We start from the raw sequence: 13,436 nt of genomic DNA, 5'->3' as shown, positions 1-13,436 counted from the left end.
CTGTGTAGACTTTTGGTATAAAGCCTAACTTCTACATGTAATCCTCAACACAGGATTGAAATTTCTAAATTGTATTTTTATCTGACAGTGTTTTAAAACTGAAAAATTTACAATTTTATTTTTATTATAATTAGATTCATTTTGGAAGATTGGATCAAGATCGGAATGTTATTTATTTATCTGTGTGTGTATATGAATATCAGCTTATATATATACGGTATAGGGTTGTGTATGTTTTTTTAGCTTTTTATTTATTTTCTTGTATTCAAAATAAAATGATCTAATCAAATCTAATCTGATCTTAAAACAAACTAAATGTGAAGGGTCCTTATTTCATCATCTTATAGGAACAAGTGCCAACACACCCAGATCAACACAGCTCTTTACATTTATCAATCCAATTCTATTTTTGGTCAGAATACATCCTCACTGTAATCTGTTTCCTGTCCCATCACTAGATGAGTACCTCCACCTCTCCCTCGCCCTGCATGAGCGTGGACGCCCCCGAGACCTGAACAAATGCCCTCAAGTGTAACTCTGAAATGCATTTCCTCCGACATATCCCCTGTCCATTAACACATGCCTTTTTGTTGCCCCGGCTGATTTATTCAGTCATTTTGGTTCCAGCAGCCAGACAGTCGCTCAATCATCTCACTCTAAAACTAATCCTCTGTCCTCCCACCACTGGACACCATTACGCACAACTGATCTGCAGTCCAACTAGGGGAGCTGGCTTCAGCTTTTTCTCTCCTTGTGTAAGGGAGGGAGTCCATGCAAGTAAATAATTGGATGTCTACATATAATATGGGGGAGAGTCATTTTAAGCAATTTCAGCAGTGTGAGTGTGTGTATTTATCTGCCAGGGAGCATCTTCTGGCAGGTTTCATTGTTTTATGCTCAATCACTTGAAGCCTGGAGCTACCAGGGAGTATTACTTCACTTCCTGGGGTGTTGCAGAAGGTCAAACTTGAAAGAATTATGAATTATGAATTTTGTGGACAGAAAATAATAGCTAAAATAGAAAATGTGAGAACATGAGCAGCTTAAAATGAGTCTCAAATGCAGCAGGGCAAGATTAACTAAACCAAATCAACACTTGGATTCAGATACAATAAGATATTGGGGATGACGTCAACAATATACAGATCAATAGTTAAAGATACCTAAAAAACATCTATGTAAAAACTTTACAGTAACGTTTAATCCTCTACTTAAATGCATAAGTGGTTGAATGAGTAGGACATTGCTACACCTGTGTAAAGATAGCAATCATCCACGAGAGACCGAGGAGCCGGATCACTAAACAAAGATCAATGGCAATTACACGGCAACTAAATGGGCTTTAGGTGCAAACCACACATCCATATGTTTCATGCATCTTAACTGTCCTCCTCCTCTCTCGTTGCAATTAGTAAAAAAATAGGCTCCTAAAGGACGAAGGGAGGATTTGCCACAAGTGCATTACCTTAGACAGATCTCTGAAGTTGCTGGGCAGAGTGAGGTCAAGTTCTTCTGAGTCATAGTTGGTGATAACCCATGGGAAGACCGGGTACTGGTTTAAGTCATTAAAGGTGCGTCCTGGTGGAAGGAGAGAAAATGAAATATGAGAAGGTTTCAAATATTCTCTGCTACTTTTGTGTTTGTGTGAATTTTCATCTATAAAAAGGTTTGTGCCACAGATTGCATGAACAACACAGAGGTGGTGGGTAGTGTGCTCACCAGAGATGGTGTTGAGAAAGATGAGGTACTCGAAGTTGGAGATCTCCCGGCGTTGCCAGCGCTGGGTCATGTTGGACGCTTTGAAAAGCTGCTTTGGTGTAGCCAGGGAGATTCGCCTACAACAGAGAGTGACTGGTATTAAAAAAATGCTAGTGATTCAAGTCCTGCACTGGTGAGTTTTTCGAACAGAGAACAAATCTGTCTCAACATCACTAGAGCAGAGCTTAGAATGTAAAAAAGCTTTATTAGACTTCAGCGATACAAATGTCATTCAATGAAAAATCTATTAAAGTTACACGTTTGCTAATTAAGAAGATAAATATGCAATAAATTGGGTCGAACACACATTTATTTGTGCACGTGCGCACACACATACAAGGCCCCTTACATGATGTATGTTATAGGACAAAAACAAATGACCCCCAATCCAATTAAAACAAAAGAAAATGATGGAATTAATCACTGTCAGGGTGTGAGATTATAGTCATTAGGTCTCTCAAAGGTGAGAATACGACTTTCCAAACACGAGCGTACCACAAGACACACTTTGTATTTATTTACTACGTTTTAACTCTGTATTATCACTAAACAATGAAGTGCGTAAACGTAGCTCTTTCTATCTTATGTAGATTACATCACAACTAAATACAAACATTCAGAGGAGAGAAATATGTCAAACTGTCAAATATATTTTAAGGAGAAGAATTACATCAAGTGGTGTGAAATGTGATTGAGTACATGTTATGATATGTTATCAATTTATGCTGTGGTAGCTGTGGAAGAGTGTGTGTGTGTGTGTGTGTGTGTGTGTGTGTGTGTGTGTGTGTGTGTGTGTGTGTGTGTGTGTGTGTGTGTACTGAGCTGGCCTGTACAGCTGTCCTGAGGTCAAACAGGCAAGGTGTCCCTGGCCTGCAAACTAGCTTGATTAATGAGCCCATTGCGTTGTAGACACACAACACACACACACTCAACTACATTCTCACTGAGTCATTATCATGGAATTATTGTGTTTCTTAAATTTCTCCTTGACCCTGAATCTTCCCATGGCAAACACACTAATTGATAAATGCTGACAAACATTTCACAACATGAAGGATGAAACTGAAACAAATCCCTCGATTATACACAGAGTTATATTTTGCCATGTCTCTAAATTATCGCTCTAATCTTTGAAGTGATATTTACAATCTTCAAATGTAACTTTAAAGCTTCGGCTTGGTCTCAGCTTTTGCGCTGCCCTGATGCAGAGCAGATATAATCGGGCAGGGTTGAGGGAGAGGGGGGGTTGAGCCCTGCAGGCCTACAAGCAACTATTTGCTTCACACTGATGGAAATAAATAAATGAACTGAACTATGTTTGTGTGAAGCCAATTATGTTTGGGAGGCAATTATGTAGGTGAGGAGAGAACGGGAGGGATCGACACAGAGACCGACCCGTGTGTGCATGGGACGGGGAGGAAGGGAGGGAAAAACTGTCTGCTGTGAGTTTTGAAATCAATTTAAAACGTTCATGTTCTCTACTCCAATATCACACCGCAAAAGAAGAGGGATGGTCCATGTCTGTGTGTCTCACCTGGTCTGGGGGAGGCCAAAGTTCGTGCCCACCCCAACACGAGGAAGACTGTGCACCACCTTCTTCACGGTGGCAGCATCTGGGAAGTTGAACATGACTGCAGCTGTAGAGAGGCACAGAGGAAACAGGTTTTACTATGGATCATTTTCATATTCTTCATTCATTCTTCATATCTGTCATGAATTCAAGCCACTAAACAGAGTTTTTTTATATTTCTAAATATATCCCTCAGGGTTTCAATGCTGAGATCAAACAGTTACACATAAGTTATTGTGGGTGCTGTCTTACTTCTGTTGGCCATGAAGATTTCCAGAGCAGTATTTTGAAGTAGGTAGCGTCTGGAAAAGACAGCACGGATCTCTGTGAACAGCCATTTTCCATGAAGACCTTCTGTGTAGGCTAGAATCTGGAAAGGAGGACAGAGAAAGAAAAACCAAAAGGAAGGAAAGGAAGGAGGGGGTGTAGATTCAAATGGAATTAAGAAAAAAAAAAAAAAAAAAGAAGACATTCGGAAAATAATTAAAAAAAGAAACAAACCAGGAGAAGAGATCAGAGGAAAAAATAATGGAGGGGGAAAAGAGGAGCAAACAGAAGGCTATGTTAGCTCATTTTTCAAACAGTGACGGCATGACGGCCTCAACAGCACGATTAATGTCTTATATTGATCAGCCTCAATGAAAAAGTGATTCCTTCAGCAGGAGAATGGGGCCTATTCAGCTGGAGGGAGTGAAGGAAATGCTTAGTTCACTAAAAGATAATCTATATTACAGCACACAGGTGGAGATGAACATCAGAAAATTACAGTAAAAATGAACAACAGACACAAACTGCGTTAATGTGCCGAGACGCTCTGATGTGACAGGGATAAGCCCATATTATGTTAAACATATGATTAGAGTGTTTTCTTATTTCCACTGAGGTGACTGTCACAGAGGTCACACGATATCATGTTAGCTATAGCCCCCGATTTAAAAGTGCTTCGATGAACTGAGCTTAATCTGTCCCTGTGGAGACTGTGGTGGTTGTCAGAGTGACTTGTTCTGACGGTTGTCACCGTGCCTGACAGACCCAGATGCTCGACTCTGCCCCTGTGAGTCGTCCTCCTCCTAATCCAGCATTTAGATTCGCTCCTAACCTATTTAGCACTGCTTTGTTAACTAGGCGCTTGTTTCCCCCTCTTCGTTAGTTTCAAAGGCGTCGGCTGACAGGCGTACGGGGGATATGGTGGAAAGGTAAAAGGGACAATTTAGGTTGTCAGAGCACAGTTTAGAGTTTGTGTTATTAATCAGAAATATTCAAATACGAGCTGGTAACTTCGGCTTAGTGTTAAGTTAAAGGAGCTCATTAAATGCTGGGGACAGCGGAGCGGACCAGCTGAGACCTTTAGTTGGGGACAGCTTCAGCCTCGCTGTGTCTCCAAGGAATAAAACCTGCCTGCATCACAGATTCACTTCAAACTCTCTGGAGTTCAATTAAATGTGGATTAGTGGCTTGGAGAAGCCAGCCGCGGCTGAAACCGCCACACTCCTATCTTCCTCTTTAACAGGGGCTCGAGACGACCACACCAGTCACCTTCAGACTGCAGCAAAAGGCCCATCACAAAGATGGTGGCACAGCACTAACAGGGGTAAACAGTATCTTTTGAATGAGTAAAGAAAAATATATTTTCTACTACAAGCTAATGTATTTTGAAGAGGGGCAATGGAATTGTTTATGTAAAAAAATTAAATTTCAGATATGGAGAAATAAGGACTATTCCTCAGGCCACAATTTTAAAGGAACTGTTTTTTTGGGAGAAATATGCATATTCACCAAGAATTATAAATAGATGCCATATTTTTTAAAAGATAATTTTCGAGCATCTCACCTCCATTAACATGAAAGTACAGAGTGTGGGAGATTCTGCAGGTAGTCTTTATGCTAAGCTAAGTTAGCTGGCAGCTAGCTGTAACGTCATACATAACATTTAACTGTACATGTTTACATATATACGACCATACTGGTTTCTGTTTTTAGTTCAAACAAATCTTTCATTTTAAAAGCATTTCCACGTGAGAAGAGATTGGTATTATGTATAATTGTCTATAGAAACAGACTCTTAGCAGTTTGATGACAAATAAAGCTATGATCCGTTTTCTCCACTGACAGACCTGATGGTTATCAAGATTAACAACCCTGCAGAGACACCAGTGCAGGTCATCCTCAACCAAAGACATTTCTATCCTTCAAATTTGGAGGGAAAAAAAAAATGTGTCTCCTACTCACTGATCAAAAAATGAAATTACTGTCTTCAGGTGTATGATAAGTAGACGCTCAGCGAGTGACCTTTCACCTTCAAAAGAGGGTGGTTGACCCATTTCATCCCCCTCATAGAACTCTTGTGGATGTCAAGAAGACACAGAGGGTTGAAGTGATGAAGTTGCAGTCTGTGATTCCACAGATAGATATGACAGAAGCAGCCAGATATCATTTTTTTCCCCCTGGACCAATGAATGAATCTCGTAGGACGCAGTAAATGGCTCTCTATGCTCATGAGATCAGCGTCCCTAGCTGCAGCACACTTTCTCTTGCAGATGAAACAGCTGAGTGGTTAGCAAGCAGAGTGACAAGCTCCCGCGCTGTAAATGCTCGAGCTGTTCTGACCACGTCTGGACAAATTACAACGGTGCGGAGGTTATTGTCCAGACTGGAGTTATGGCTGCAGCAGCTTCCTCTGTGATAAATGGTGGAAGTGGATTGGACTATGCTGGGTCTGTTTCACCGTTCAAATTTTAGTATCTGAATTAAAAATGATAAGATTGAAAATAATATGGCGCGATATGGAAACATCTGATAGATCTGGAGCTTATACGTCAACATGACTGGCTCGAGTATCAAGCACAGTTTTATTGATGTTTCATGTCAAGCGGAACAATATCCATGGATTCGGGTCTGGCGTGTCCTGAGATCAATTTCAAAGCGTCACGCGAGAGGACACAGCCAAACAGAAAACAAAGGAACTAGTCCTGATTGCCGCTGCTTTTTTTTCTCCGTCTCTTCCTCTACATCTCTCCCGCCTCCTCTCTCAACCTGTTTGTGCGCCGGGCCGCTGCTCATTTCTGAAGCACTGTCGTTTGTCTCTGTCAGACGCCCAAAAGGCAGCAGAATGAAGAGGGACACATGAAGAGGGGACGGGTGACTGTGGCTACGGTGTGTAACCACAACCACACACACAAGCACACAAAAACCGTCACCACTGAATCTTGCAGACAGTCCTTTCCCTCTTTCTCTCTCTCTCCCTTGTTTGCTTTGCAAACCCAATCTCTTACAGCAACCTTTTTTAGAAACGGGTAAAATCATGTGGATCATCGCCACAGATAAAATGTAATTGAAACTGCGTTGAATTAGGGAAGAGTTAGGGGAGCAACAAACCAACTATCAGCAGCAAGGTTCAAGACAGATGAGGCTTTCAACTGCCTTGGCTGTCTGGTAGCCTGAGCATGTGTGTGTTTCTGGGCTGATAAGACCCCTCAGTAGAAAAGGACAGAAGCCACTGCCAGTGAACAAAAAAGTAAAACCATATTTGTCCTAAAATATGAAAAAAAAAAAGAAGTCTAATTTGAAGACTAATAATGTTAAAGACTAATGTTTAAAACTGTACATGAAGAGTGTGAGATAAGGCACTGTATGCATATTTGCTTGTTCCGTGTAATGTGCAGAGTATCCTTGAAGGAAAATGAGGTGATTGAAGTGCAATTTGTTGCCTGTTATTAAGTATTTCCGCATGGCTGCCTCAGTTAAAGGATAATGGATGAGGGATTTATTATTACCTTTTGGTCAAATGAAGTGGTGTGGGAGATAAGGTGATGAAATTAATGAGCAGGAGGAAGAGAGGTGATCCATCAACATCAAAACAGAGGCGAGGGACAAGCGGTACTGGGAGAACTTGATAGAATTCATACAGAAAAATAGGAAAGAAAAAAAACCTGTGGACTTATCAGCATGTAGAGTCACTTATTGCTTTTCATTTCCCAGAAGCCCTCCACCACCTACACCTTAACATCCCACTTACACACACACACGATACAAAATGTTTCTTTACATGCAAACAATGCAGAGAGGTTGCAAATTAATGACTTTTATATATCAGACGTAGTTTTTTCTTAATTAAAAGTCACATGTGTATACCACTGCATAGAGTTGCATCAGTGCTATTCAGGATTTTGTTTTCCCTCACTTGACTGACTACAGGAGAAGCTGTCTGCAATAAAGAAAAAAGAATTTCAGCAGACCGAGACACAAACTACACTTTTAATGCAGCAGCAAATGAGAAAGAAAGCACAGACAAACACAAGCTGACATTTAAGAGCTCATCTGGTGCATCCACGCTCCTGGTTCCCTATCCATATTCCTGTTCGCTTCCTCCCCCCCAAGATCGTCTGTTCCACCTCGGTAAACGAGGCCTTGTCACCCCCCATCAGTAAATGAGTTCATCGGACTAACGAGCAAGCAAAGGACTCAACCCACTAACAAGGGTCTGTTGGCTGCCTGAGCCTCTGGACCAATCAAGACCCTCATCACCACTGACACAAAGCCTCCCCGAGCCCTCTGGAGCCAATTAAGACAGATTTTGCTTTTGAGATTGAGTGATAGCCAGAGAGAGAAAAAAAGACAGAGAAAGGGGAGTAGGAGTACTGTAGGTATACTGGAGAGAAATAAAAACAAATGCACAGGCATATTTCTGTGCTGCAGTATTTTGACGGAGGGATATTCTTCAACCAAGAGAGCACTGGTGGTGTGCTAGTGTTGAGAAGCTGCCCGAGAGTAAAAAAAGGTAAAGCCATTCAAGAGGAAAACAATGCTGATCAAAAGAACTTGGAATCATGTGACCTTAAGACAGTGCAGCCACATGACTCTACTTTCACACTCCAGCAGTTCTCCTCAAGCCTCTGTGGCTCTGCACAACTATGCTTTATGCAACTGGCTATGTGCATGATCGTTGAACTATGGGAGGAGTGCAGCTGGGTTGGTGAAAAAAATTGTTTTGTAAAAATTGTATAAAAGTGACATTTGAAACATTTAAAATTACCAGAACCAAAGAAGCTTGTATCTAAAAAATTGTTCAATGTTTTGGGAACTTTATTTGGTCACTTACTTGCCTGGAGTGAGAGGAAAAGAAAACCTGCTGAGCTCAGTGTGACGACAATAGAAGAAGAAGTAAAACATAGTTCTAACCTTATAATAAAGCCATAAATTGTCATTTTACATGTTAATTTTTTATAGATTACAGAACAAAACGAGTATTGTAACAAAGGTTTTCTGTATCTTTAGGATTTATTTTTCTATTCCTTCTAAGGGCTCAGATATTATTCGTGCCTGTCATACATACTATGATGTATTTTTAGCAAGTGTATATTTTGTAGGTTTTGAATCTTTCATCTTGAATATAATACTTTAATTGGACAGAGACAAGCTAGTGATTTGCTCCTATTCCCAGGCTTTATGCTAAGCTACACAAACCAACTACCGGCTGCACATTCATATTGAACAGATACAAACAGCTGTATCAATGCCTTATGTTACATTCAGGAAAACAATGAAAAAGTGAATTACCCCAAATGAACCATCCCTTTAATGTAACATTGTTGAACTAATTTAACAAATACAAATAACTAAGCAGTCAAGACACTTCATCTTTTATACACAGAGTTAATGTATAAGAAAGAAGAGAAACTGCCTGTTGAACAGTGGATGCACATGCTTCAACAACAGTAGTCAAGACTATTTGTGTCCAACAATATTGAGAGGGACAATTGTTTTAGCCTCATGTAACTAATTCAAGATGTAATCACTGGTCACAGGTAAAGCCATATTTGCCTCAGGGGAAGTAAAACAAACTACAAGGTCAGAAAAAAATAAACACAAGTGAGAAGCTGCACTGGAGTGTGAGAGAATTAAAGCAAAATAAACAAGCCCAGCTTGCAGCGAACGTAAGGCATTGAAGCCTAAAGGCTCAAAGCATTCAGTCCCAAACGTCACCCAGTAAGAGTGAATAAAGTCCCCTTTGAAAAGATCTCTGGGGCCACTTAGTCTGAATTTAGCCTAATAAGGATTAAACCCCTTTCTGGCCCTTTTCAATGTTTGCTAACTGGTTAGCCTTTTCTCCTTCCCTTTCCTTGAAGGCTTAGCCTTTATAAAGCAGGAACAAAAAAAGAGGTCTTGTGTGGATTTAGAGAAATGCTGCAGTGGTTTTGGGGGTTAATTGGTAGAGAAGTGAAGACTTCAGTGCATTAACTCATTAGACATTCAGCCTTTGGGCATATCAGGACGAAATCCTTAGAAGGGCCCTGAGACATAATAAGAAACCAAAGTGGCCACATGGAAACACTAATACATAAACATTGATTTGGAAATTAGAATTGAACACAACTCATGACCTCAGAAAATAAGTGACATATTTTTAACTCCAGAGTTTTAAGAATGACACACAGATAAAAACCAGGAAAGGCCAGAGGACATTAAACAGCCCCCAATTTTTTTTTTTTTTAATATTCAAGGTGCGCTTCCTTTTGTACTCCTTCACAGCTTGTGGTTGGGACCACAAAGAGCAGAGTTGGTGGCTCAAATGTGATGAGGAACAAAAGAGGGATAAGGCTACATAAATGAGAGGAAGAGGGGCGAGAGAGGCAGCAGACGAAGATCCTCTCTGTTGTCCATGCATTATCACATGCAGGTTTTAAAACCATAATCGGTAAAGTTCCACCTTTAAATATTGACTGGATTCTTCTGAGTGCGGCTAATTCATTGGACAACAATAAAAACGCAACAAAAATCAGCTGTAAAAATAAAGGTCAGCTTCGTATTAGGATATAGTGCATAAAACGTGCATGTCAAGCAGCAGAAGCCTGACATAAGGCCTCAGGGGCATCGCTGCACCTGTTGAGATTGGCCTGCAGAGCTTTAATGTGTTCCTTGATTTGTCAAGCTCATCAGTAAACACCTGCACATCAGGAAAAAGTGAAAAGGTGTGTATGCTTTTCATCCCTGATTCAGAAAATCAAGGAGACAGCCAAGAGCTACCACTGAGGCACAGGGGCTGTTTAAGACTCAATGCTATTGGTCCTCTGCTCCCTATAATCTGCCATGGTAAAACATCAGACAGGTTAAGATTGCTGACCGACTCCTATCGCATTCTCTCCGCTCTCCTTCATTCCCCCATTTTGCTATTTAGTGATGGATAGGCTTTTTCGGGGCTGGTGCGAGGCTTCGCTGAAGTAAATTCTTTTCTAATCCGGCTATTGTCACCAGCTTAAGTGGGTGTGGGGTGAAAAGTATACCCCTCTTGGAGAATTTAAGGTTGGTTGTCCGGAGCGAAAGAAAAGGGAGAGAATGGGACTTGTATAAAGGAACAGGCTGTGGAGACCAGGGAATTTGAAGGTGACTCAAATGGAGCTACAGGTTTATCAGTGACAAGCATTTTCAGAGCTACAACTGCAATAAAGTAAATTGAATTAATAAGCATCTTCAGTGCTTTGGTGGCAGGTAACAAGATTCACCAGTAGAAGCTGGTCTTCACCCAGACAGAAGAGAATTGCATTGATTGTTATTTATAACAATTACTATTGCAAAAACTGGCTCATTAGCTTTACTCTTGGGTCTCATGTTAACACCGAACATAGAGTGTCAGCTAGCAGGTAATTCTAACAGCAGTTGTACCACATGTCCAAATTGAGCTTGGGGGAACTGGTTTCAGGCAATATACTCATAGCAATTGGAATGAGGTGCAGAAATTTCTGAAATCTTGCAATTGATTCAAAAACACCACATTCAAGTATTCACTATTCAGCTATTTAACATATATGTGAGTTCATCTGTTCATATTTAAACTGTGCATGTTTACTTTTGTGCTCTGGTCTTTCTTGAAAAGAGAGTTCATTTTTGGGAGTAAATGTAAATAGAGTCTTGGGGTAAGGTGTGTCATATGATGAGTGTAAATAACTGGGTTTTGAGGTGATATCAATATAGATGATCGGAAATCAGGTTGTAGACTTATTCTGTGGAGTAAGCTGCTAAAATAACTTTTGACACATCAGCTCAAACTTGTTAAAACCTGTTTCAGAAACAGTAATATTCACATCCAGCAAATACAGTTATATGATGACGGCGGTAAGACTGACCAATAACCGTGAGCTCAAAGATGCTAAAACAGTCAGTAGAGGGGGACTGTGCAGTCTCTGATAATTATCTGCGGATTGTTAAAAGGATCCTTGTTAAAAACTTTAATTAGCACAGCTTCACAGACAATCGAATAACTATTGATAGAGGTTCAGACGTTTTACAATTTAATTTAAACTTGGCCACGGCATTTCATTTATATACAGATTGAATAGGACTGTGATTGCTGGAGTGAAACTAATTTAACTTGAGCCATTAAACAAATGGAAATGAAAATCCATGGTGCAAGAAAGAAGAGTGCATCATGTTAGGTTTTTTTTTTGAGATGTTGAGTTTACAAGATGAATAACTAGCAACTTAAAGTCACCAACATCAAGCAAAATGGATTCATCTTCTGATTTCACTTTTAGTGCAGTTCTGTATTCACGCTGCATCCTTAATCTACAGTCATTCTGCTGCAGAGCAGAAGGAAAGCTCTCTTGTGCTGATGTCGGCAAGAAACGAGTCTTGGATGAGTCTGTCATCTGCAGAATGTCCCTGTGGATGTGCCATTTCTACCAGACTGGATGGGTCATTAACCATAATGGCTACAGAGGCACCAGAATTCAGCAATGTAACATTCTGCACTCCAGCACATCATATGTCTTTACACACGGTACACATCAATGCTATCAACTTGCTTTATGAAAATAAATACAGCTGCTTAGAATAATTTCTATAGCTATAATAGCTATAATTAATATCATGACCCAGTCGAACAGGTTCCTTTGTATTTATGAGAAATGAAAGACACAGATAAAAGGAAGCCGAAGAGCTATATTTACTCAAAGTCTATGACATATGGATCTAGTTTTATCATCTGAATTGCAGCACAGACCTTTCTGACAAAGCAAGACCACATTTACAATTCCGATTTCAAATATGCTGCGCTGGACATCGATCTTTCAATCGGAGCCGAGTATCTCTCTGACCTCAGCTGAATAACGGAGGCTCTTGTGAACAGCAGGTACACAGGTGCTGATTGTAATATCAGTAGCCTACCAGGCAGACTGGCATCCATAAACAGGCCTATCCATCAGGCTGGTGTGTTGCATTTGACACGTGTGTCAGAGGCAGACGAAGGGAATAAATGATGGAGAGAGGGGATCAATCAAAGGAGGGAGGGGAGGCACCTGCCCCCTGACTGGCCCAGTCAAGCCCAGAGATGGAGCATGATGGAGGGGCTAGGCTCAGGTGCAAAGAGGGGGCAGCAGCTCTTTGTCTGGAGGTGTTTGGTTAAGTGTGAACCAGGTCTCAGGCACAGTGGTCTGTGGTTTGGTTAAAGGTCCAAAGTCAGGTCACAAACAGGAAGCTGGAGAGGGGCATGTTTATTTGTGATGGGCTAGTTATTTGTGTGTGTGTGTGTGTGAGGGGAAAGCAATTGGAAGGGAGACATTAGTCATCATTAGGTGGCGATGACACTGTCGCTAATGTTTTGTATGTGATTACCAATGTGGCAATTGTCTTTCCTCAACCTGTCCTACCTGGTTACTACTCACTGCAGACATTCATCAGCCTGCTTTGTCTCAATGGTTAAATTGTCTCAAGGGAAAAACTAAGATTCAAAGTCTCCTAAGAATAAACTATGGGCTATCAGACAGAACTAAGTTTTGATGTGACCCAGAATTTATAGTTATGCTAGTGCTTATGTGAGACTGTTAAAATCACAAAGCAATGCGAGAAGAATTGAAAAAAATAAGAAATTGTCTTAATGACAAGTGTTACTATTAAATTTAAAACCATCGTGGTTGAGCATGTTGGCATGAGAAACATTTTAATCTCACCTAAACACAAAATACTTGTAAAACACATGGGAATGTTGTTAGTTTTAGAGACTTTGCTAATAATCTAATTTAAAAATAAAATTAAAATGTGAATTAAGGTAGATGACCGCCCACGTTGAGCCTGGTTCTTCTCCCTGTTAATGAGTTTTTCCTCTCCACAGTCACCA

The 13,436-nt window shown here is 40.5% G+C and overlaps 1 protein-coding gene across 6 annotated transcripts in view; it reads right to left on the bottom strand.

Moving 5' to 3' along the window:
• Nucleotides 1-13,436, bottom strand: part of lrba (LPS-responsive vesicle trafficking, beach and anchor containing) — a 173,105-nt gene that overhangs the window by 45,570 nt on the left and 114,099 nt on the right. For all 6 annotated transcript variants that reach the window (XM_069529934.1, XM_069529936.1, XM_020101206.2 and 3 more), the window contains exons 40-43: nt 3,581-3,698; nt 3,293-3,395; nt 1,720-1,835; nt 1,466-1,578 (exon numbers count right to left, since the gene is read on the bottom strand). In XM_069529934.1, the coding sequence (XP_069386035.1) occupies nt 1,466-1,578; nt 1,720-1,835; nt 3,293-3,395; nt 3,581-3,698 (450 nt within the window). The remainder of the gene's footprint in view (nt 1-1,465; nt 1,579-1,719; nt 1,836-3,292; nt 3,396-3,580; nt 3,699-13,436) is intronic.

This window comes from Paralichthys olivaceus, chromosome 8 (assembly GCF_024713975.1).
Source record: "Paralichthys olivaceus isolate ysfri-2021 chromosome 8, ASM2471397v2, whole genome shotgun sequence".
NCBI classification, from domain to species: Eukaryota; Metazoa; Chordata; class Actinopteri; order Pleuronectiformes; family Paralichthyidae; genus Paralichthys; species Paralichthys olivaceus.
Note: the sequence above shows the minus strand (reverse complement) of the source record. Positions and strands in the feature narration are given on the sequence as shown.